Genomic DNA, 24,368 nt, shown 5'->3' with positions numbered 1-24,368 from the left:
TATCAATATACTGTTGGTGAGTGTAAATTATTTTTAACCATTTTGGAAGGCAATTTGTCACTGTTTATTTTTAATGTCCTTTGACACACTGATCTCATTTCTAGGAATTTTCAGAAATAATTAACCACAAATATAAAAGCATAAATACAATAATGATTAGGGTAGTATAGTTAATAGGTGCAAAAACTTAAGAAAAACAAATAGAGGACTGTTTAAACTTAAGTCAGTAGAGAACTGGTTAAATGGGGATATACCCAGAAACTTTAATGTTATACAGTGAAGTTAATATATTTATAGTGAAATGATAAAGGTATTCCAGGTATAGTAATGAAAATCAGACAAAAAGATAAGGTTTTCTTTATGTGTTTGTTTTTTGTGTATAAAATTTCATGAAAGGAAATGTAACAATGGCCACCCCTAGGGAGTTAGACAATGGACTTTTTACCATGTGTTTGAACTTTGTGTTTGCTTCAGTGAGCATGGTTTACTTAGAATAAAGAGCCTATTAAAATAAATAATAGCAGAAAGTAATTGCCACATCAGTGTAACAAACAAAATACTTAACTGTATAATGTAGAATGAATTTCTGTAAAACACCCAAGAAATCTTGATCTTTGACATAATTTTTTATTGTATCCTCCTTTGCTCTTTCCTTTGTTTCTCTTCCCCAAGTTAAATATGACACCTTGGTCTGAGGTGTCTGGAATTACGATAGACATAGCATTGGTGTTAGGTTACATAGCCACAATTCTAATAAAAGATCTTTATTTCCTACAGATTTCCTGACATTCAAAGCAACTGACTGTTAACACACTGCTGCTACATCAAATCAGCAATGAATTGGAATGCAAAACCAGAGAATGTCACCTTACCACCACAGTATCTTAAAAAGCAGTCATGTTTTTTGGAGCAGGCATTAATAAATACACTTAACACAACATCTCAAAGTTCTTTAAACTATCCTGGAAGTAACCAAGAAGCATGTATTCTTGGTATTTCAAATCCAGTTTCACAGCCACTGCTAAATATCAGGAATTACACAACTCCTCAGCAAATCCCTTTTCCTGATATGCATAATGGGACACTTGTGGCCTCACAAACTTCAGTAGAACGAATCACATATGCAAATGTTAATGGATCCAAACAACTAAATCACAATTTGCAAACGTCTTCAGGAGTTACCCAAAATGTATGGTTGAACTCACCAATGAGAAACCCTATGCTTTCTCATGCAGGCGCAACTATGTCCCATCAGACTGGTTTTGGAACTAATACACCTAGTATACATGCACTACAGAATCAGTTTGTTACATCAGACTCCTATTCTGTGCAACTACAAATGATCCCTTCTAATTCTACAAGAGTTCCTGTTACTTATCAAGGAGCCCCAGGACTTAACCCATCTTTATCAGAACGACAGGTTGATTGGGCACCACAGTATACATCCAGTGGACTGACTTATCCAGATTACAGACCACTTTCAAAGCAATACAGTTACTCACCACGAAGCTTTTTGCAAGATCCTACTCTTCAAAAACAAACCTCTGTGCCATCTACATCATTGCATATTAAAAATGTTCACCCTCCAGATTCTCCACAGACTTTACAGTCAAAGCAGACTGCAGCCATACAGTCCTATCAATATGCAGTTACTCAAACTGACAAAAGACCTCCACCTCCTCCTTATGACTGTAGATATGCAAGCCAGCCTTTGCAGAGTACTCAGCATGTTATTAAACAGGCTTCTGTGGACATTCCTCAGAGTCAAGAACTGCACTTACCTGAAATGAGGAAAGACTACTCTAGAAGCTTTCAACAGCATTGGCAAAACCTTAATGAAAATGTCAGCACAGTTGGAAATTCCTGTAACTTGAAAGTAAATACCAATGTCACTCAGCCTTTTAATGAACCTGTTAGATCTTCTGTGGATGGTGTTCAGGCCCTTGCTCAAAATAATCAAGAGAGAAGAAGAGACTGTGATCTAACTTCAAATCAAGTACTGGACACAAGTGCCACGAAAGAAAAGTTAGTGAGGGATATTAAAACATTAGTAGAAATAAAAAAGAAGTTCTCGGAACTTGCAAGGAAAATTAAAATTAATAAAAATCTTCTGATGGCAGCAGGTTGTATTAAAACAACTGATACCTCTTCTAATGAATTAGCTCCAAATTCTGAATTATCTCTGAAACAAACTGCCCAAATCCAGTCTGGACCACAAGTGACCCTAGGGACTAAAGAGGATAAACCACGAACCATAACAGAATCTGCAAAAGAAACAAATAGAACACACAATAGAATGAATTCCAACATTCAGGACCCAAACTGGGAAAATTGTAACCAAGTGAATTCTGTTTTACTAAATTCTGTCTGTTCAGAAAAGTTGCCTATGCCACATGATTTAAAAGTTAGGACTTCTTTAAAGGCATCAACTGTTGAGATTACCCAGGCAACATTAAATAACACTCAGATTTCATCAGGAAATGTCAATGTTGAACTAAATGTGCCAACAAATTCTGAAACTACTAGTGTTCCTCAGTCTACATCCTTTGAGGAATATGTTTCAAAATACCCAAATAAAAATACGCTAATTCTCAGTCTGCTTACATGTAGAGATCAACCTCAGGAGAAATTATTTAAAAATGCTAGTGAAACTATTCAGGGTTCTAAACCACATAGTTTTGAAATTAACCCAAATACCCAAATCACTGGTAACCAACCGTCTTTGAAAACCTTGGAAACTCCAAGTACTTGTAATCTAAATGCCAGGGTTTTAGACAACTCCTTTTTCCTCGACCATAAATCCTCAACAAGTGGAATACCTTCTGACAGTGACAATCACTTTTCTATGGAATTGCTAGCAACGTGTCTTTCTCTGTGGAAAAAGCCTTCAGAATCTACAGAGGGAAAACAGTTTAATGAGTCAAAAAACAGAACAGCAGTTGGAGTTTCAAAGCCTGTGGAAACCTGTGATAAGAGTCCATTTTCAGTTATAGGAAATTCTCATAATAAGAAGGTAAACACCTCACAAGAAACAACTTTGTCAACAGTAGCACAGAATTACGAGTCTTCCAGTGCAGCTGTTACAAAGGGAACAGAACTTCAGGTTGCTGTGGTGTCTCCCTTAATTCTTTCAGATGTCAAAACATTGTCTGCCAAAGGAATAACACCTGAAACTGTACCTGAAACGCTGTATCCAGTTATTAAGGAAGGCAGTGTTTGTAGCTTACAAAATCAGTTGGCAGAAAATACAAGTGTTACTGCTGCTTTAAAAGCTAATCTTAATGAACCAGTAGCTGGTACCTCAACAGACACAAAGATGTTCTCACCAATTCAGAAGGAAGAGCAAATTGAGTCATCTAATTTAGAAGACACACCTAAAAGCAATCAAGGGAAGCGCATCAAGTTAGAATCAGATACCCACTGCTCTGTGAGTGAACAGCAAGCCTCATACAGGTCAAGGAGCGCTGATACTGTTAGTGGTGATACGTTACATATTGACAATATTTGTTCTCTTGTTGAAGGTGATACATCTTACAATTCTCAAATAGCAAAGATATTTAACATGCCTCCTTTGAAAAGGGTTGAGCCACAGAAATCTCTACCTAATCAAGTGATTACTAAAGAACAAAAAGAACAAATAGACAGCCTCACTGAAAATAAAGACTTTAGTTTTCAAAATGATAATTTTTCACAGTGCACAGATGTTTCATGTAAAATAATTGATCAGGCAGAATCTCCGCAACCTCCAGAATCATCTTCGAAGTATGTTAAAGTGGATAGTGGAATTCTAGTGGAGAGTAACATGGACCATATCACTAAAAAAGAAAGCACAGCTAATGATACGTGTTCATTGTCAGCTATTCAGCAGGATAGTTGTCTTCAGGAAGTTGACATGTCTGACAGTTACACTGCCCAAGATCCTCTGAGAAGTGAGATTCTCAGTGATAAAGCATCTGTCTTATACCTACGTGATCAGCTGTCAGAACTCTTAAAAGAATTCCCCTATGGTATTGAAGCTGTGAACACACATGAAGGTTCTGTGACCCAGCAAATAACAAACCAAATCTTGAAAGATCAGACTTGTGATAAAACTGGTTGCGACTCTAAAGACTCAACAGACCAAATACAAATTACAATATTAAACTCGAAGCAAATGAGAGAATTATTTCCTGAACATGATGATCAACTCTGTGAGGTTAACAAGTTGATGGAACATCAGAAAGAACAACCTATAAAAAAAGGGAGCAGCCAGTGTGACCCACAAGCAGATAGCGATGGAAAGACTGATGATACCTTAGCGGATTCAGAGAAAGATGATGTCGGTTGCTGTGCATTGGGGTGGCTATCTATGGTTTATGAAGGAGTACCCCAGTGTCAGTGTAGTTCCATCAGCAATTCAATTTCAGAAGAAGAAGAAGGGGGAAATCAGTGTTCTCCTTCAAAGATTAACAGTTGTGAACAAGAAGAAAGAACTTCTGATAGAAATGTACCTGTTGGGTGTAATAGTTCTCTAAATAACAGTCCGAAAATTCCTTCAACTTTTCCAGATACAAAAAAACATTTTTCTGAAATAGAGCAAGGCAAAAATAGAAATGATATGCCCAAAACAAAATATCATAAATCAGTGAAGACAGAACAAGAAGTATCAGGTCAGTTTTTATCTAAAGGTGATAAAAAATTAGATTGCATGCAAAGTCACAAAAGAAAAAGAAAACTGCAGTTTCATGAGGTAACTTTCAATACCAGTAATAAAATGACAAAATTTTCTCAAGAGAGCCTGCAACAGAAGCTCATGGCACAAAACTTACATCCACTAAAACCAAAGGCAGGGTTTTTGACAAGTAAAAATAAAGATCTACGTATGAAGAGTGGTTCTTTGGTACAGTCACTATCCCCAGAGAAAATAAAATTGAAAGCAGGTGGCTTAAGACAAAAAGTTTTGGAAAAAAGAAAGTTAGATGATGGGAGCATACTTGATTCAAAGATAAAGAAGAAATATGAACGGGAGCAGAATAAAAGTATGGGAGATAGTACCTTTAAATTATGTAATTTTTTGTCAATTAAAAATGAAAGAGCTAGGGTTAAAGAAAAGGCGGTATCACATGTTAAGTCCTCAGTTTCTAAGGATAGCTCATCTAAAATTAATAGAGTTCTAACATCAAAGGAGTATTTGCAAAGGCAGAAGCACAAAGAAGCAATGGGTAGCAATGCATCAAAGAAAAGCTATGTGAGAAATGTACCATGTGATTCTCAATACATGAAGTCCAGTAAACTTCCCATGCAGGTTGGGAGTTGTGGGAAATCAAATGAGAGACCTAACAGCAGTGTACAGACTTCTAAAGAATCCTTAAATATTTATTCAAGCCATGGTAAAAGCCTCAAGATTCACCATTCTGAGGAATCTAAAACACACATTTCAAGAAGTCTTAAGGGTATGGTTGGTGGAAAGCAACCTGATAAAATGTGGATCGATAAAACCAAGTTAGACAAAACTTCAGGCAACATAAACAGTGAAGTGGAATTCAGTCAAATGTCTCCCCAGTCGAAGGATCAAAGGAAACTGTATCTGAACAGAGTTGCGTTTAAATGTACTGAGCGTGAGAGCATTTGTCTCACAAAATTAGAGAGTTCACCCAGGAAGCTTCATAAAGAGAAGAGACTGGAAAATAAACCTCAGAGCCTCTTACCTGTGAAAGATGCCACAGAAAAACGAAGCATGCTGGAATTTAAATTATGTCCAGATGGACTGATGAAAAATACAAATTCTGTTCATGACTGGAAGGATCTGCAACCTTGTCCTAGGAAGGAGCAAGTCCCTGTGCAAGGTCTAGTATGATTTTCTTCATGGTGTCTGGAACATGGTCAGGCATTATAGGTGAACAAGTAGGTTAACACTATTTAAGCCATGTGGGTAGCTAGCAAAGACTTAAATGAATTTGCTGTTGCTTGGTATTTGTTTTTGTAAATCAATGGATCATTTGGGCAGTATTTATCTCCCCCTTACTGTAAGTTGTCCTCAATTTGTACTTAAGAGGTATATAAAATTGGAAGTTTGCCAAATACAAAGATTTCCTTTTGCACCAAGAAGCCTGTATTACGAAAAACGGTTTTTGCACTAAGTTAGAAAAATGTTACGTACTATTTCAAGTATTTTGATTGTCATTTGGGCTTGGAATTTCAAAGCCCTGTGAACTTGAAGATTTTGTCTGTCTAAATATGAGGAGATAATTGTTACATATTAGTGAAAACTTGTCATACATAGGGAAATGGCTCAGCTTATTGTCATCTTTAAAGTAGTTGGTGACTGTGTTACCACAAAAAAGTGTGACTATGTAGTCTGCTCTTGAAATCTTGAAATGGGAGGACCGTGGAAGTAGTATTGTCCAGTATTTAGTTACCACAGCCAGAACGTTAAGCATGACTTTCAGTTAGCTGCTGAGTAATAGAATTTTCAGTGTAGTGTCAGGAAGGAGAAAACAGAGGACTAATTTTTTATGATAGTAAGGAAACATTTAGGGGTTGTGGATATTACATATAAAACATTGTGTTTAGAAATTCAGATTGGAGAACTAAATGATTTGAATGGCAATCTTAATTTCTCCCGTGATGTTTAGATGGTATCTGTTGGGGCACATAAAATTATGATATAAATACAAGGTATCTTTTCTTAAAAGGAGATAGGGATATATGATAAAAATCAATATAAAATTCAGTTTGTAAAGTATTGGTGATTTCACTTGGCTATGTAAGTAGATCTTTGGAAACTGAGGCACAGGTGTAACAAGAACATTAGAAGTGGGTGGGGGCAATGGGAGTGACTTTTCTCTGTCTCATGAACCCTTAAGTACCTTGAGTTTGGTTGATGTTCAGCCTAAGTGGGAGAAATACAATTCCATAGTGAAGATAAACTTTTAAAGCAATTTCTTTTCCATTTATGTGATATTCAGGCACTTGAAATAGAAGAGAGTGTTTTTTTCAGGCTTCTTTTATACTTGGATTAAATGTGAATATATGATACCTTTTAATCTCTATTTTATGCTTACATGATTTTCCTTCATTATAGTATTAAAAGAGAGATGAATAGCAATTTCTAGAGATCTGAAAATGAATATTTAGTTTCAGGAATAAAAAGTACAAAAGAAGACTGGTTAAGAGGTGTAACTGAGGAGAAAAGGATGCCAGAAACCAGCCAAGAAATAGGTAAAATCATCACCTATTTAAATTTTTATTTTGTTTATTGGGCACTTGGTTATGTAGAAGCTGGATTATAGTTATGAAACTTGTAAAATTTGTTTTTTATCCATATTTTTAGTGATTAAATATTTGTGTGAGTAGTAGGAAGATATTTTCACTTCCTTTGTTTTTTGGTTTTCCTTTTTTTAGATTTTATTTGTTTGGCAGAGACACAGCAAGAGAGGGAACACAAGCAGGAGGAGTGGAAGAGGGAGAAGCAGGCTTCCTGCTGAGCAGGGAACCCTATATGGGGCTTGATCCCAGGACCCTGAGATCATAACCTGAGCAGAAGGCAGATGCTTAACAACTGAGCCACCCAGGCGCCCCTTCGATATTTTCTGTCCTACTGTAGAGAAGGAAGAGGTTCCTCTTTAATAAAAAGATGTTTCTTATCATGAGTTAAGGGGTTGACATACTTTTTTCCTGTAGGACTAGATAGTAAATACTAGGTTTTGCAGATCATGAGGTCTCCTAAATACTTGTCTCTGACACTAGTGAGAAAATGGCAGTAGAATAATAAGTGAATGAGTATGGGTTGTGTTTCAACTGTACTGGGCTAATGGCTGGGCTTGGCCTACAGGCCATGTCCTTGTTTGCCAGTCCCTGGGTTGGGTGATTTATAAGTTAATCCATTTAATTCTCAAATCCAGATAGACAGGGGTGTCCCGATTTTATCAATGGGAGGTTAGATCATTTGACTGAAATTCCATGACTAGTAACTGAGTAGGCACTTGAAATTGGTCCCTTTTCTTTTCTTTTTTTTTTTTTTAAGATTTTATTTATTTGACAGAGAGATCACAAGTAGGCAGAGAGGCAGGCAGAGAGAGAGAGGAGGAAGCAGACTCCCTGCTGAGCAAAGAGCCCGATGTGGGGCTCGATCCCAGGACCCTGAGATCATGACCTGAGCTGAAGGCAATGGCTTAATCCACTGAGCCACACAGGCACCCCGAAATTGGTCCCTTTTCAAAGTTAATTGTGGAATCTAAATTATTTTGATAAGACTGAGCCTCCTAGTTAAAATTTATTTATTTTTGCAGGGAAGGGATTCGGGCTGAGGGTCAACCAGAAAAACCAGAGCTTTCAGTATCTGATTTAATTAGTGGAATGAATGTGCTTGGTTTTTAGGGTTTTGCACTGAGAATTAGAAGCTAGGGTTCATGAGTTTTAGCTTTGTTTTGGTTAATTGAATATGCAAAGACAAGGGTTTAGAATTCCTTGAAGATGGAGGGAAGCAGAATTTCACCATAAGCAACAATTAGAAGCACATTTTTTTCCTCTCATCTTAATTATTTTTTATAATTTATTATTATTTTATTTTATTTTTTTAATAAACATTATTAGCCCCAGGGGTACAGGTCTATGAATCGCCAGGTTCACAGACTTCACAGCACTCACCATAACACCCTCCCCAATGTCTATAACCCCCCACCCTCTCCCTACCCTCCTCCCCCTGGAAGAAGCACATTTCTTAAAAGAGAGGAAGTGTGACAAAATTGAGAAGAGAGCTTAAATACAATTTTTAGAAATTGAGTCTATACATTAAAGGTGCATATAGGGAAACACTGAGTAGAATTGAAGATTCAAAGAAGGAAGAAATGCACACTTAATCAGAACAGGAAAACAGCTGGAAAAGGGGAAAATGAATTTTAAGAGTCCTGAGAGTAGAAAACACTTCCAGAGTTGGAACACAGGAATTTAAAAATGAGGAAGATGAAAATGGGCATGGAGATTGAGCAAGAAAGAGCCTTGGAAATAGGAGAGATATTACCTCGTAGATTCAGTGAGAGGCATGATTGGAATCTGAATCTGAAAACACAGATGCCTGCACAGATTGACTAGAAAAGATATCCACAGATAGGATGAGCAATAAACTGAAGTAGAATAAACAATACCCAGAGTCATGATGAAAAAAAAATATAGACTAGGGGACAAGCTCAAGGAGATCTGAAACAGGGTAGAGAAAAGCCAAGGTACAAGTCACAGCTCTGTCAAAAGTGTAAGATGAAATCACCAGGTTGTACCTGAAACTAATATAATACTGTATGTCAATTTAATTTCAATTAAAAAAGTAAAGGCAAATAAAATGCACCTGTAATTCAAAAAAGCTGGATCAGATTCAGGGAAAGTGTGAAAGAACAAATACCAAGATGAAGATGTGGACACTGAACCAATGTGAAGAAAGATAAAAAAACAAATGTCATGAACTCCCAAATAGATGCAAAGAAACTTTTTAGATAATTGTACATCTAAATTTGGTAGCAAAGATTGGAGTATAGATGGAGCAAGTTGTGAAACTCAAGTCAGGATAAGGTTCAGAGAAGAGGAGCTGACAGAATGCAGTGGAAATGATTTAGGGACCCATCTTGGGTATCCATATCACTGACATCATAAAAGAAAGCTATTGAGGACATACAAGAATTTTGAATCATGTAAAGAACCAAAAGAACTAGAGCATCAGAAAAAGGTAAAATGGTACTGTATTCTAGAAAAGATTGGGCTTTCTAGAGTAGGAATAGACTTCTTAGAGCAGGAATGAAAACCATGGGAATTCTGTATAAGGGGAATGGATACTGAGAAATAGAGGCACATCTAGAAATTCAATAATTAGGAAAAACTGAACCCATCAAAAAGGTAATGAAGCTAATGCAATGCTGAGATGGTCTAACAAAACAGAAAAATGACAGACATGACAGACTTGTAAAGTCTAGCAAGGCCAGAATATTAAAACTGTCTTTCCCATTCACTGGTTGAAACTGGCTAGTGTTTATGCTTTTTATGTTGTTAGTTTAGATAGTTGTTAAAAAGGTTACACTTAGGGGCGCCTGGGTGGCTCAGTGGGTTAAGCCGCTGCCTTCGGCTCGGGTCATGATCTCAGAGTCCTGGGATCGAGCCCCGCATCAGGCTCTCTGCTTGGCGGGGAGCCTGCTTCCTCCTCTCTCTCTGCCTGCCTCTCTGCCTGCTTGTAATCTCTCTGTCAAATAAATAAATAAAATCTTTAAAAAAATAATAATAATAAAAAAAAAAGGTTACACTTAAATATTGCGCAAATGATAGTAGAACATAATAGCCCTGGGCTTGTGAAGATGGGATGAGAGTAGAAAATAGTGCCCACAAGAGAGGCAAGATAACCTTTGTGCATAATTTATCATTCTCTAGGTAAAAAGCCATAGTTTTTGTTTGTTTGGGGTTTGTTTGGGCAGCAAAGCAAAGTATATTGAATGATAGTACAGAGCTCCTGCAGAGAGAGGGAGAAGGTTGCCCAAAAAGCCAGTTTATCAAACTCTCTTTGTTAATGATATTTTATCCTAAAGAAGAATGCAGGTTTTCCCTCTTCATTTTAATCCTATATTGGTCACTAATACTGAGTAATAAATAAAATTTCTGTTTCCTTAGATAATGTTTTGGCTAATTCGAGACTCTCCAAGAGAAGCTTCAGTGCAGATGGATTTGAGACACTACAAAATCCAGTAAAAGATTCAAAAGCAATGTTTCAAACCTACAAAAAGATGTATATGGAGAAGAGAAGCAGAAGCCTTGGTAGCAGTCCTTTAAAATAATTTTGAGGGTAATTTTTTTTGATGGTTCTGTAATTGGCACCAGAAAATCCCTGCCATTTTCTGTTCAGGGTATTTTGCTGGAAATGCTCAGAATTACCATGATAAAATCTCTCAAGAGAGTTTGGTTACCACTTAAGTTATGTATATCATTGAAATTACTTAATTAAAACGGCTTGAGGACCTTAACCTGTGGGTACCAGGCATAAGAAATAGATGGTATTTTTCAGGGAAACTGCAAGGTGTTGGATTTTGATATTCTTGAATAAAGTTTACCATTGTTAATTTTGAAATGCTAACTATCCATCCTGAGGGAGGGCTGTTCTCAGTTAAGTACTTGTTTATTTTAGCTGGGACTGTAAATATGTTTTTATTTCTAAGGCTTATTAGCAATACTTATTTTTCAAAAATGCTCACTGTGAATGTCAGAGTATATTCTTAAGTATTTTATACCTAATTGTAAACTTTGTCAGAAGTCTTGTTTTGTACTTGTTAAACTGGACATAATTTTTGGATAATGTTTAAACATTACTTTTCATACTTGAAATAAACATTTATTTTTAAAATATATATGTATGAAATTATAATGGTTTGTGTTTGATTTCCTACCCTCACAACAAGGCACATCTTAGAAGGGTGTTTTTAAAAGGAGAAATTTTAGTTAAGCTGTCAGGAGTAAATATTTTCAGGTTATATTCAGAAGAAGAGCAAACATTTTTCTAGGGTCAGGAAATGGCTAGAAAGCATGGAAAGCAAAATGTTTCTGGCTTTCATTTTATGGCTACTAGAAAAGTGTTGATTATTTTCATAAAATCTCAGTGCTACATGTACAGTTCATATTAATTTAAAAAATACATTTCTGGGACTAGGGAGAAATGGGGAGTTCAGTGAGAGTATAGTTTTAGTTTTGCTATTGTGTGGATATTCTTAACACTATTGACCTGTACATTTAAAAATCCTTAAGATAGTAACTTTTATGTGCATTTTATTACAAGTCTAAGAACTGTATTCTGAAGACTTCAGAAGACTGGGCTTGGCTTCTCCTAAAATAATAAGCATCTGTGCTTATCTTGCCACTTTGATGGTTTCCTGTCAATAAAAGATTGAGTTAGGAAAGCAATGGTTGGGAAAACTGCTGGCACCATAGTACCAGTCAAGGCAATGGCTTCAAACTGTGATAGTCATTATATTCATCATTGTATTCTTTACTGCTGGAAATTCTCAGGATATTTTTTTTTTTTGAAGTCTTAATGTCTTCGATAAAATTTAAGTTGTTAATATTATTAAGTCTCAACCCTTGAGTATACATCTTTTAAATATCCTAAGTGATGAAAACTGCATTTCAGAAGAATTTGAAGCAGAGATGTACAAGCTATGATGGTACACTGGCCATTGAGGAAAAATGCAATTTTTAGGCTTATAAATTGAACTGGTCCGGTGGGACATTATTTTTACTTGAAGAAATCATTGACATTTTTCTCAGCTATGTCATCCTGACATTTCAAGGAAAATAAAAGTATTTGCTGTCAATGATAAAACTTGAGCTTCCCAAAAAAGGAAAATGTGTCTGAGACCAGGTTTGATAGCATCCTACTACTAGATCTCTGATGAGTTCCACAGGAACATTAATGAATGTAATTAAAATACTTTAAGCTCCACACGGAACATGGGGCTTAAACTCACAACCCCGAAATCGAGAGTCCTATGCTCTACTAACAGCCAGCCAGGTGCCCCTGAGTGTAATTATTTTTGATGTATGCTAAAGTGTGTCAATATTTGGATGATTTGCATAACTTGGTGAACCAGCATTTTCTGACGACCAGTGCAAGTTGATGAGAGATCTACTCGGAATGCCAGGTAAACCAATGGATTTTAATAGAAGAATGCAAAAAGATACCTGTCATCAAGCTTCCATGTTGCAACTAACCTTTTAGGAATCAACTGTCAGCTTTTGGTGCAGTATTGAAGAATATATGTGATCTGGAAAAGATAAGGAGCACTCTTCTCCACATAAAAAGCCATTTATATGTGTGAGATGGGATTTTCTTGATATACTCGAACCGAGGCATAGGTCAACAACAGGCTGAATGCAAAAGTAGGTAAGAGATTCAACTGAGTTCTATGAAGTCAGACCTTAAAGAGATTTGCAAGAATGCAAAAAAATGGTAGACTTCTCATGGATTTTTTGGTTTTGATACATATTTTTCATTAAAATGCTATTTATGTAACTATGCAATGGGTTTACTTTTAAATGAAAACACAAGATGTTTGAATTTAATGGAACAAATATCGATAAATCTGTTACACAATTTTTAAAGTTTGTTTTAAAAAAGAGTGTTTACAGTGGTGATTGAGGAACAAGCACAATTAGATGATTATATTCAGTCTTGCATCATTGCCGAAAAGTCAACATTAACTTTCAAGTGCTTTTCTTAAATAGTATAAAACATTTAGAGTTCCATATAAGTAGTTAACAGTGTTGAATTGGCTGCTGTCATTATTCTTTAATTGTTAATGTTTTCATGTTAGGTGTGGCTTTTACAATTTCAGGCTAGAACCTTATAGGTACCAATGAATATTATTTTCTGATACTGAATTTCAAAGAGTAATTTCAGTACAAGATTGAGAGAAGCCTGCATAGACTATGAAAATTTAAAAAAAAAAAAATTTTAAAAATAGGGAAAACTGACTGGCTCAGTCCATAAAGTACCCAACTCTGATCTTAGCTCAGGTCTTGTCAGTGTTGTGATTTCAAGCCCCACTTTGGGCTTCATGTTGAGCATGGAGTCTTCTTTAAAAATAGTAATAATAAAATTATTTTAAAAAGTCAATCTTGGGGTGCCTGGGTGGCTCAGTGGGTTAAAAAAGCCTCTGCCTTCAGCTCAGGTCATGATCCCAGAGTCTGGGCTTTCTGCTCAGCAGGGAGGCTGCTTCCTCCTCTGCCTGCCTGCCTCTCTGCCTACTTGTGATCTCTGCCAAATAAATAAAATCTTTAAAAAAAAAAAAATCAGTCTTTCAGGTGTTTGAGGTTCAGGGCAGTATTATGTAAAATATTCCCTTATGCATGATACAACGAAAGACAAACACCCTCAATGAAATAAAGACCAATGAATTTCCTTCAGGAAGAAGGGAATTGAAAATAGTGAGATGCAAGGGTGAAAATCAAATCAGTGGACATTCATCTAAAGAATGACCAGGGAAATAACACATCAATTAAACCAATTTTAAAGGAAAAATGCAGTGGAAAATCCAACTAAGTGGTAACGCTGACTAGCATGTTACATGTATCTTATTTCCTGGAGATGGAGATAAATTTGCAAATAGTACCTATATTGTATGAAGCTTTGTGGCAACTATGGTACTATTATAGAAGCTGCAAACACAAGTAAAACAAGTTATTTCCTTAGGAATCTCCAATCTAGAAAAGGAGAAGATGCAAGTGTGCAAGTACCAGTCAGTACTCATATGAGGCATAAATGTTTGGGGAGATGAAATGAGAGATAAAAAACAATTACTATAGAAGTTTTCTTACTGACTTTGGGATGCCTTTTATTACCTTTCCTTAATCCAGGTTAATGCCTTCTCTTGCCCATCTATTATCTAGATGAAAGTGGCCAAAACCAACTACTGGTCTTATCAACTAATTTTCATTTGAGTTTCTATTCAAGAAAAGGGTCCAGAAAAGAAGCATAAGTAATGTGTTATTATAATAGAACCATAAATAATATTGATTTGCTGTTACTATTTCCATGTTTAAAGGAACACAGTCAAGGTTCATTTTCTTCCAACTCTAGATATTTAAAAATAGAACTTGGAAAAGTTTTTGAAACTCTTACTATGTTAAGTTTAGACTGCAGAGCAGAGATTATGGAATATGAATCAGGATTGCAGTGATACTGTATACTTAAATGAAGACTCACATCAAAATGGCCATCAGGCCATCAGAACTCAAGCCTCTTTAATACTGAAGAAAGCTTGAGACTAATGATCAGATTATTATGCTTCGAGATCAGGAAAGTGCCTTCAGAAGGGTGTGAATACACCTTTAAGAAAGCATTGCAAGAGAAGGTTAAGAATGATGCAAGTTGATAGCATTTTGATAGTTCTAGAATCCTAGTAAACATGCCGTGAATACAGGTAACCAGAAAGTAAACAACAAGACTTGCTGTCCAATATGGTAGCTGTTAGCCTTATGTATATGTATTGAGCACTAGAATATAAAATGTACTAGACAGTTTGGATCTATATTCTAGAGGAAGAGCCAATGGAACTTGTTGCTGGATTGTATAAGGGAGAACAAGAGGGGGGAATCTTGTTTCTGGATTGTGCCACTGAGTGTGTAGAGAGGCCTGCCTTGCCTGTGTGAGTAGGGAGTTGGAAGTCTTTAGGCTGAGCAGGAATTGATTTCTTTAAGCACATGGCCAGTTTCCATGGAGCTTTTACCTGAAGGCCAGCCTTCAAAGTAACAGTCTTGAAAAATTAATACACACCATTTAGTGGCTGAGTCAACTCAGCATAGCTTCTAGAGAGGAATGGAGTCATTCTCAGGGCACCATTTCCCCAAACATCATTACTTTCATATTTCTGATATGGAGATTTTTTATTACTGATTCAATTTATTTGCTGGTTATGGGTCTATTCAGACTTTCTAGTTCTTCCTGTTTCAGTTTTGATAGTTTATAATTTCTAGGAATGATCCATTTCTTCCAGTTTGCCTAATTTGTTGGCATACAATTGCTCATAATATTCTCTTATAATTGTTTGTATTTCTGTTGAGTTGGTTGTGATCTTTCCTCTTTCATTCATGATTTTACTTATTTGGATCCTTTTTTTCTTTTTGATAAGTCTGGCTAAGGTTTTATAGATTTTGTTAGTTCTTTCAAAGAACCAGCTCCTAATTTCATTGATGTGTTCTATTTTATTTAATTTCTATATCATTTCTGTATCATCTAATCTCCTGCTGGATTTAGGCTTTATTTGCTGTTCTTTTTCCAGCTGGGATATAAGATTAGGTTGTTTGAGACTTTTCTTCCTTCTCAAGGAAAGCCTGTATTGCTATATACTTCCCTTTTAGGACCTCCTTTGCTGCATCCCAAAGTTTTGGACTATTGTGTTTTCATTTTCATTTGCTTCCATGTATATTTTATTTCTTCTTTAATTTCCTGGTTAGCCTATTCATTCTTTAACCTCCATGTACTTGTGGTCTCCCCAAATTCTTTCTTGTGGTTCAAGTTACATAACATTGTGGTCTGAAACTATGTATAGTATGATTTCAATCTTTTTGTACTGTTGAGGCCTCTTTTGTGACCCAGTATATGATCTGTTCTGGAGAATGTCCCATGTGTACTTGAAAAGAATGTGTATTCTGCTGCTTTAGGATAAAGTGTTCCAAATATACCTGGTAGGTCCCATCTGGTACAGTGTGTCATTCAAAGCCCTTGTTTCCTTGTTGATCTTCTACTGAGATGATCTGTCCATTTCTGTGAGTGGGGTGTTAAAGTCCCCTACTATTACTGTATTATTATCAATAATAATAATTGTTATTAAGTTTGTTATTAATTGGTTTATATATTTGGCTGCTCCCAAGTTAGGGGCATAAACGTATGTACAGTTGTTAGATCTTCTTCTTGGATAGACTTCTTTATTATAATATAGTGTCTTTCTTCATCTCTTATTACAGTCTTTGTTGATAATCTGGTTTGATATAAGGATGGCTACTCCAGCTTTCTTTTAATGTCCATTAGCATGATAAATTGTTCTCCACCCCCTTGGGACGCCTGGGTGGCTCAGTTGGTTAAGCGGCTGCCTTCGGCTCAGGTCATGATTCCAGGGTCCTGGGATCGAGTCCCACATCGGGCTCCTTGCTCGGCAGGGAGCCTGCTTCTCCCTCTGCCTCTGTCTGCCTGTGCTCGCTCGCTCGCTCTCCCTCTGTCCCTGACAAATAAATAAAATCTTTAAAAAAAAAAAAAAAAATTGTTCTCCACCCCCTACTTTCAATCTGGAGATGTTTGGGGGTCTAAAATGAGTCTCTTGTAAGCAGCATATAGATAGGTCTTGTTTTTTATCCAATCATACCCTGTGTCTTTTGATTGGAGCATTTAGTCCATTTACTTTCAGAGTAAATATTGAAAGATGAATTTAGTGTCATAGTATGATCTGTAAAGTCACTGTTCCTGTAGATTGTCTCTTTCTTTCTAGTCTTTGTTAATTTTGGTCTCTCTTTCTTGCTCAATACATCCCCTTTAATATTCCTTGCAGAGCTAGTTTAGAGTTCATGAATTCCTTTAGTTTTTGTTTGTGTTGGAAGCTCTTTAACTCTCTTTCTATTCTGAGTGACAGCCTTGCTGGATAAAGTATTCTTGGCTGCATATTTTTCCCATTTAGCACGTTGAATATTTCTTTCCACTCCTTTCTGGCCTGCCAAGTTTCAGTGGACAGGTCTGGTGCTAGCTTCATGTGTCTACCCTTATAGATTAAGGACCTTTTGTCTGTATTTGCTTTTAGAATTCTCTATTTTTGTATTTTGCATGTTTCTCTATCATATGTCATGGTATTGACCTATTTTTGTTGATTTCAACGGGAGTGCTATGTGCCTCTTGGACTTGAATATTTGTTTCCTTCCCCAGATTAGGGAAATTTTAAGCTATAATTTGTTCAAATAAACCATCTTTGCCTTTTTCCTGCTCTTCTTCTTCTGGGACTCCTATGATACGGAGATTATTTGATTATTTTGCTTTATGGAATCACTGAGTTCCCTAAGTCTACCTTTGTGATCTAATAGTTTTCCTTCCCTCTTCTTTTCAGTTTCATTATTTTCCATAATTTTACCTATTCTCTCTGCTTCTTCAGTCCTTGTGATTATATCCAGTTGGTTTTGCATCCCAGCTACAGCAGTTTTTTTTTTTTCTTTAAGATTTTATTTATTTATTTGACAGAGATCACAAGTAGATGGAGAGGCAGGCAGAGAGAAAGAGAGAAGCAGGCTCCCTGCTGAGCAGGGAGCCCGATGCGGGACTCGATCCCAGGACCCTGAGATCATGACCTGAGCCGAAGGCAGCGGCCCAACCCACTGAGCCACCCAGGCACCCCTGTTTCTTTTTTTTTTTCCACTCTGACTAGTTTTTAGGTCCTTTATCTCTGCAAGGATTTTTTTGGTGTCTTCTATACTTTCCTCAAGTCCAGCTCATGGTCTTATGATTACTAAATTATTGTTCTAAATTCTTGTTCAGATATATTGCTTATATCTGATTATATATATATATATATATATATATATATATCTGATATATCTTATATCTGTTTTGAGCTTGTGCACGGCTGTGATTTCTTCCTGACCTTTCTATTGTGGAGAATTCCTCCATCTTGTCATTTTGGTTAAGTTCCTGTCTTTTGCATGTTATGAAAGCTTGTTATGTTTCCTGCACCTGAGGGTAATGTTGTATTAAAAAGGGGTCATACACTGTCCAGGGCCTGGCACTTTAGGAAATGTTTCTGGTGTATGCTGTGTGCACTCTGCTATTGTGTTTTGGCTTCTCTTTTCCACTGGTCAGGCCTCAGCAGAGTTCCTCCTTGCTTGCAATGGGGAGTATTTGGACCTTTAACTTTGTGTGCCTTGATTTATTTATTAAAATAATCCTGGTTGGGGGGGGCACCTGGGTGGCTCAGTGGGTTAAGCATCTGCCTTTGGCTCAGGTTGTGATCTCGGGGTCCTGGGATCGAGCACCACATCAGGCTCTCTGCTCAGTGGGGATCCTGCTTCCCCATCTCTCTCTGCCTGCCTCTCTGCCTGCTTGTGATCTCTCTCTCTCTCTCTGTCAAATAAATAAATAAATAATCTTTTTAAAAAATAAAAATAATCCTGGGGGAGAAAAAAGAAAAGGAAAAAATAATACTGATCCAAAAAAAAAAAAAAAAAAAAAGAGAAGGAAAAGGAACCAAAAAACCAAATAGATAATCAAAAAACTATAAGCCTGATTCCAAAGAAAAAGAAAAGAAAAATAGAAGGAAAAAAGAATCTTGATCCAAAAAAATAGATAAGGAAATGAAAAAAAAAAAAAACTAACAAAACAAAAACTATAAGCCAGATTACAAGGGGGAAAAGGAAAAAGAAAAATACAGCCTGGTCGTATTTCCACCAGAACTGAAGGTAACACTTTGAAGCTCTCTTTAGTCAGTAGACTTGGTGCATGCAGGGTGCTGCCTGTGCTGGTCTTCTGGGGGATAGGCCCGCTGTGCTGGGTCAAAGTCAGTCCTGCCCTAGTAAATATGCACCTGCCAGGCACAGGAGGATGGGGTTTGGTGTAAGTGACTCCCGCCTTCACTGGGGGGTGCTCTTTTGTTCTCTGAAGTCTGATCATGTTGGTGGTGAGGGTAAAATGGTGCCACCCCACTCCGTAACAACCCCAGCTGTTTAGGAAGCACTCACAGAAAATCGAGGGCCCTCAGTGCTCCTGGCGCTGCAGCTCTCCTGCATTTTATCTTTAGCACACAGCTGGGGTCCAAAACGTCTTAAAGGACCTGGAACCACACAGATCTACTCCTTCCTCTGGAATAGAGACTCCCCATCATGCTGTGTCTGGTGTCCTTTGTCCCAGAAAAACTGTCCACACCTGTGCAGTGCATGGAATCTATGTTGTAGCACTGTAAAAAGCAGTGACCAGGTTATCCACTGTATGCATATACCTCTGTCCCCTGCCAGTTGAAGACTTTTGCTGGTGCCTGCAGAGTTTTGTCCTTGAAGTGGCAATATGCCTTCTTCCAAATGTAGTCCAGGAAGGGGGACATTCTTTCCCAGTCCAATCCAGGACATCCCAACATCACTTTGTGCATTCTCTGGCCTGTGTCCTCTTCCTCCCCCAGAGTGCATGCCACAGGCTCCATTCAGGCAAAAGTTGTGCATTTCCAAAACCTCAGAGTTTGAGCACCACACACTTTTTGCAAAACACTTGTGACCCTCACTTCCTATTCCTCACCAGTCCATGGTCCAGGGAGGTTTTCTTCTTGTGTGAACCCAACACTGTACTACTCTCTCAATCCCTCTTTCTTCCTCTCCCCACAGAAAGGGCTCCCTCCCTTCTATGGCATGACAGTTTTTCTCTTGCCCAATTCACTTCCACATACCTTACTCCTGTCATGCTGTCTCCCTCCAACTGTGGAAATTCTTACAATCCTCCAGTGAATTTCCTGGGTGTTCCAAGTACTCTAAAGTCATATAGTCATATAGTCTATAGCCATGTTTTAGGGGTGAGAAAGCCCAGATGATTAAGTTTTTTATATATTTTATATTTATATATTTTAGATATTAATCCTTTATCAGATGTATCATTTGAAAGTATTATCTCCCATTCAATAGGTTGCCTTTTAGTTTTGTTGATGGTTTGCTTTGCCGTGCAAAAGTATTATATTTTGGTGTAGTTTCAGTTGTTTATTTTTGCTTTTGTTTAACTTGCCTAAAGAAACATATTGAGAAAAGTATTGCTAAAGCTGATGTCAAAGAAATTACTGCCTGTGTTTTCTTCTAGAAGTTTTATGGTTTCAGATCTCTGTTCAGATCTTTAGTCCATTTTGAGTTTATTTCTGTGTATGGTATAAGAAAGTGGTCCTGTTTCATTCTTCTGTAAGCAGCTGTCCAGTCTCCCTAGCAGCATTTATTGAAGGAACTATCTTTTCCCTAAGAATAACTTTTTTTTCTTTAAGTAGGCTCCATGCCCACCATGGAACCCAATGTGAGGCTTGAAGTCATGATCCTGAGATTAAGACCTGAACTGAGACCAAGAGTTGGATGCCTAACCAACTGAGCTCCCCAGGTACCCCCCTAAGAATAACTCTTTTATATAGCCTTTGCATTAGTATACGCCAACATCCTATAGACCATTCTTTTATGAAAAAATTCTTGGATATGATTAAATGTAAAGCAGAGAGAGAGCACTGTTTCATTCACCTGTGTAGCTGTTGGCTAGTTAAGAAGATCACCGGCTACTCCTACTTTGGAATAGAAGCACTTCGTGTAGCAGCATTGTCCCATAGTTCTGTATCTATGTGATGTAACCATATAGCTGCTAGCTACCTGTGTCTATTAAGAAACTGACTTTTTAATTTTATTTAATTTTAATTAATTTAAAGTTAAATAGCTACATGTGGCTATTTGACCACATGTCCCTTCTTGGATAGTATAGTGTTAACAAGTGTATTTGTCTGTCACTAGGATCCCCATAGGTTTGTGCGAGTTATCAGTAGGACCCTGGTAGTGCTGTCTAAGGTCTTATCTGAGATCCCTTGTGGGCTGACTCGGCACCTGGCTGTTCTCTGGCCTCCTGACCATAATTCTTTCAACCTCTATGACATGAACATATAACAATGAATATACCTGCTTGTGGCTTAGACATCTACCTTTGAACATTTTCCTTTCTTTTATGGAGTGCAATTTGTCATCTTGGTATCCTGTAGAACACGGGTCCAATTCTTTGATGATATTATGCTGATTGGACCTGACAGAAAAGAATAAGCATTCTATGAGATTTAATAAAACATGCACTGCAAAGAAAGAGGCACAGTGTTTGGAGAACCTCTGCAGGGTTTGTGGGCAGCATACACCATATATGGATATGCTGCCCTAAGTAATTTATAAAGCAATTCACATAACTCCAGCTGTATAGTGGCCTCAAGCAAGAGAAGGCTCTACAGCATACACAGGCTCTGGGGCAAGCTGCCTTGCCCCTCAGGCCAGGAGGCCCCAGGGGGCCCAATGGTACAGGGAATTTCTATGCTGTATGAAGCCTCTCAAAAAACTGTTTTTTTAGGAGAATCCTAGCATCATGCCCTGTTTTGCTGATAGGTATTCTCCATTTGAAAAAAATCTGCAATCACTACTGGGCCTTATTCTTAGGACACAAGTTAACTATGCAGCTTAACTGTCCATCATGATGGAGTGCTCTCTGATTCACAAAACTATATAATTGGGGGTGGGGGGTGCCCTGGGTGGCTCAGTCGGTTAAGCGTCTGCCCGCAGCTCAGGTAGTGATCCCAGAGTCCTGGGATCGAGCCCCACATCAGGCTTCTCACTCAGTGGGAAGTCTACTAGGATTCTCTCTCTGCTCCCCCACCCCTGTGCATGTGTGCACACACACTCTCTCTCAAATAAATATATCTTTAAAAACTATATACACATATATATGTGTGTGTGTGTGTGCATATAATTGGATTGGTGCAGCAGCATTTCATTGTTAAGTGAAAACAGTATATTCATTTTAATCCAAGCAGATCTTAAGGCATAATTAAAACATATAGTCAAGTTGCCCCAGTGTTCTGTCATACCTGGGGCTTTCTACTTCTCTGCTTTCCTCTGTGCACACACACATGCCTGCATGAGGAGTGAATGAAAGGAAAGTAAGGTCCTGGTTTATGAACTGGTTTGTGTGGTATGCTGAGTCCACCCAGAACTATTTGATAGCCTACTTAGAGACGATACTAAAAGATAGTGATAAAGCCAATTTCACTATGGCCTGCCACCAGGAACAGAGAGTAATTCCTTTAGGTAGCTCTTGAGTTACTTATACTGAGACAGCCCACAGCCTTTATAAGAGCCAATTCTTGGATGTGATTATATATGAAATTGAGACAAAGCACTAGTTCACTCACCTTTATAGCATCTACAAACTGACTAAATATTCATTAAATAACTATCAGAACACATGTACACAATGCCCTATCTGGTTTGATAAACCTATTAAGCAAGAACCAAAGTGACTGAGGAGCCTGTGCATCTGGTTATCAACTTTGGACTTAGGTGTATAGATACTCTGATGTATGAGTCAATATTGATTCATGGACAGTGGCTAGTGGATTGACCTGCTGGTCAGAAACTTAAACAAGATTGACACATTGTTGTTAAGGAAGTCTGGGAGAAAAATCATGTGGAAGACCTCTCAGAATGTGCATAGTATGACAAATCTGCAGCCCGTATCACCCGAGGGCCTCCATTGTAGAATAGGCTCTCATTATCAGATGGACAATATATCCAGTCCTATGGGTCAGTCAACCTCTTTCACCAGCCACACTGCTGTTTGGTTAATTGGCCCATTTATAAAGTGAGATGGCAGCAGGGATGGAGGCTCTGCATGGACTTCTCCTCACTTTCTGCCCTTGCTAGGTACCCATTGCTGTGAGTCAAAGCCATGCTGAGTCCCTGACAGAGCACACCGTTCTCCAAGGAACTGATGAGCTACTTGGAGGTAAATCAATACATTGGACACTTTCCATCATGGAGAGAGGAACGATTTGTTCCAGGCATAGAAACATATTTCAGATATGACTTTACCTTTCCTACCCCAAATGCTTCTACCAGCACTAAACAGAAGGCCTTATTCATTCATGTTCCATACAAATCACCTCAGACCAAGGAACATATTTACAGTAGACGATGAAATGCAGTGGAATTACACTCACAGAATTCACCAACATTACCATAAGCCCCAACAACATCTGGCTCAACAAAATGGTAGAAGGGCCTGCTAAAAACTCAGTTACTATATGAGCTCAAAGAAAATTACCTTACAGGATTAGGGTGCTGTTGTATGGGATGAATAACTAACTTAAATCAGCAGACAGTATATGGTGACATCTCCCTCATAGCCAAATACGTGAGCCCACAAACCAAGGAGTGGAGGTCCAGAGTGGTTCTATTCAGTTTTTTCCTTGTTTTTAAAAAGTTGAGATATACATCATATATACATCTAAAATGTACAATGCAGTGAATTTTTAAAGTATATTCACAAAGTGGTGTAACCATCACGACTCTCTGATTCTAGAATATTGTCATTATCTCTAAAAAAAAAAAAAAGCTGGTAGTCTTACTGGTGTACCTCAGTTTCCTCTCACCCATAGGTCATGTAATCACTCATGCACTTTCTGCCTCTGTGGATTTATCTGTTCTGGGTATTTCTTATGAATGAAATGATATAATATGTGGCCTTTATATTTGGCTCCTTTCACTTAGTAAGATGTTTTCATAGTTCATTCATGTAGAATGTATCAATACTTCATTCCTTTTCACAGCTGGATAATATTCATTCCATCGTATGGCCTTTTACTTTTATTATCATAATTATTATTTTTAAGTAATCTTTATACCCAAGACGGGGCTTTACCTCACAACCCTGATATCAAGAGTTGCATTTTCTGCCAAGTGAGCCAGCCAAGCACCCCCATGGCCTTTTACCTTTATTTTATTTTTAATTTTTATTTTTTCAAATTTTTATTTAAATTCTAGCTAATTAAACATAGTGTAATATTATTTTCAGGAGTAGAATTTAGTGATGAATCACTTACACATAACCCAGTACTCATTATAACAAGTGACCTCCTTAATAATCATCACTCACTTAGCCCATCCCCCACCTACCTCTCCTCAGCAGCCCTCAGTTTGTTCTCTGTTGTACAGAGTCTCCTATGGTTTGTTTCCTTCTCTCTCTTTTCCCCCCTTCCCATACATTCATGGGTTTTCTTAAAGGCCACATATGAGTGAAATCATATGGTATTTGTCCTTCTCTGACTTATTTTGCTTAGCATAATACCCTCTAGCTC

The 24,368-nt window shown here is 37.5% G+C and overlaps 1 protein-coding gene across 5 annotated transcripts in view; it reads left to right on the top strand.

Annotated features, from left to right (window-relative positions):
• RESF1 (retroelement silencing factor 1) overlaps positions 1 to 11,357 on the top strand; it is a 30,585-nt gene extending 19,228 nt beyond the window's left edge. For all 5 annotated transcript variants that reach the window (XM_047740762.1, XM_047740761.1, XM_047740760.1 and 2 more), the window contains 3 exons: positions 778 to 5,825; positions 7,117 to 7,200; positions 10,627 to 11,357. In XM_047740762.1, the coding sequence (XP_047596718.1) occupies positions 836 to 5,825; positions 7,117 to 7,200; positions 10,627 to 10,790 (5,238 nt within the window). In that variant the 5' untranslated portion in view covers positions 778 to 835 and the 3' untranslated portion in view covers positions 10,791 to 11,357. The remainder of the gene's footprint in view (positions 1 to 777; positions 5,826 to 7,116; positions 7,201 to 10,626) is intronic.
• The last annotated feature ends 13,011 nt before the right edge of the window (positions 11,358 to 24,368 follow it).

Source organism: Lutra lutra, chromosome 8 (genome assembly GCF_902655055.1).
Source record: "Lutra lutra chromosome 8, mLutLut1.2, whole genome shotgun sequence".
Taxonomy (NCBI): Eukaryota; Metazoa; Chordata; class Mammalia; order Carnivora; family Mustelidae; genus Lutra; species Lutra lutra.
This window is presented reverse-complemented; position numbering and strand designations above follow the sequence as displayed.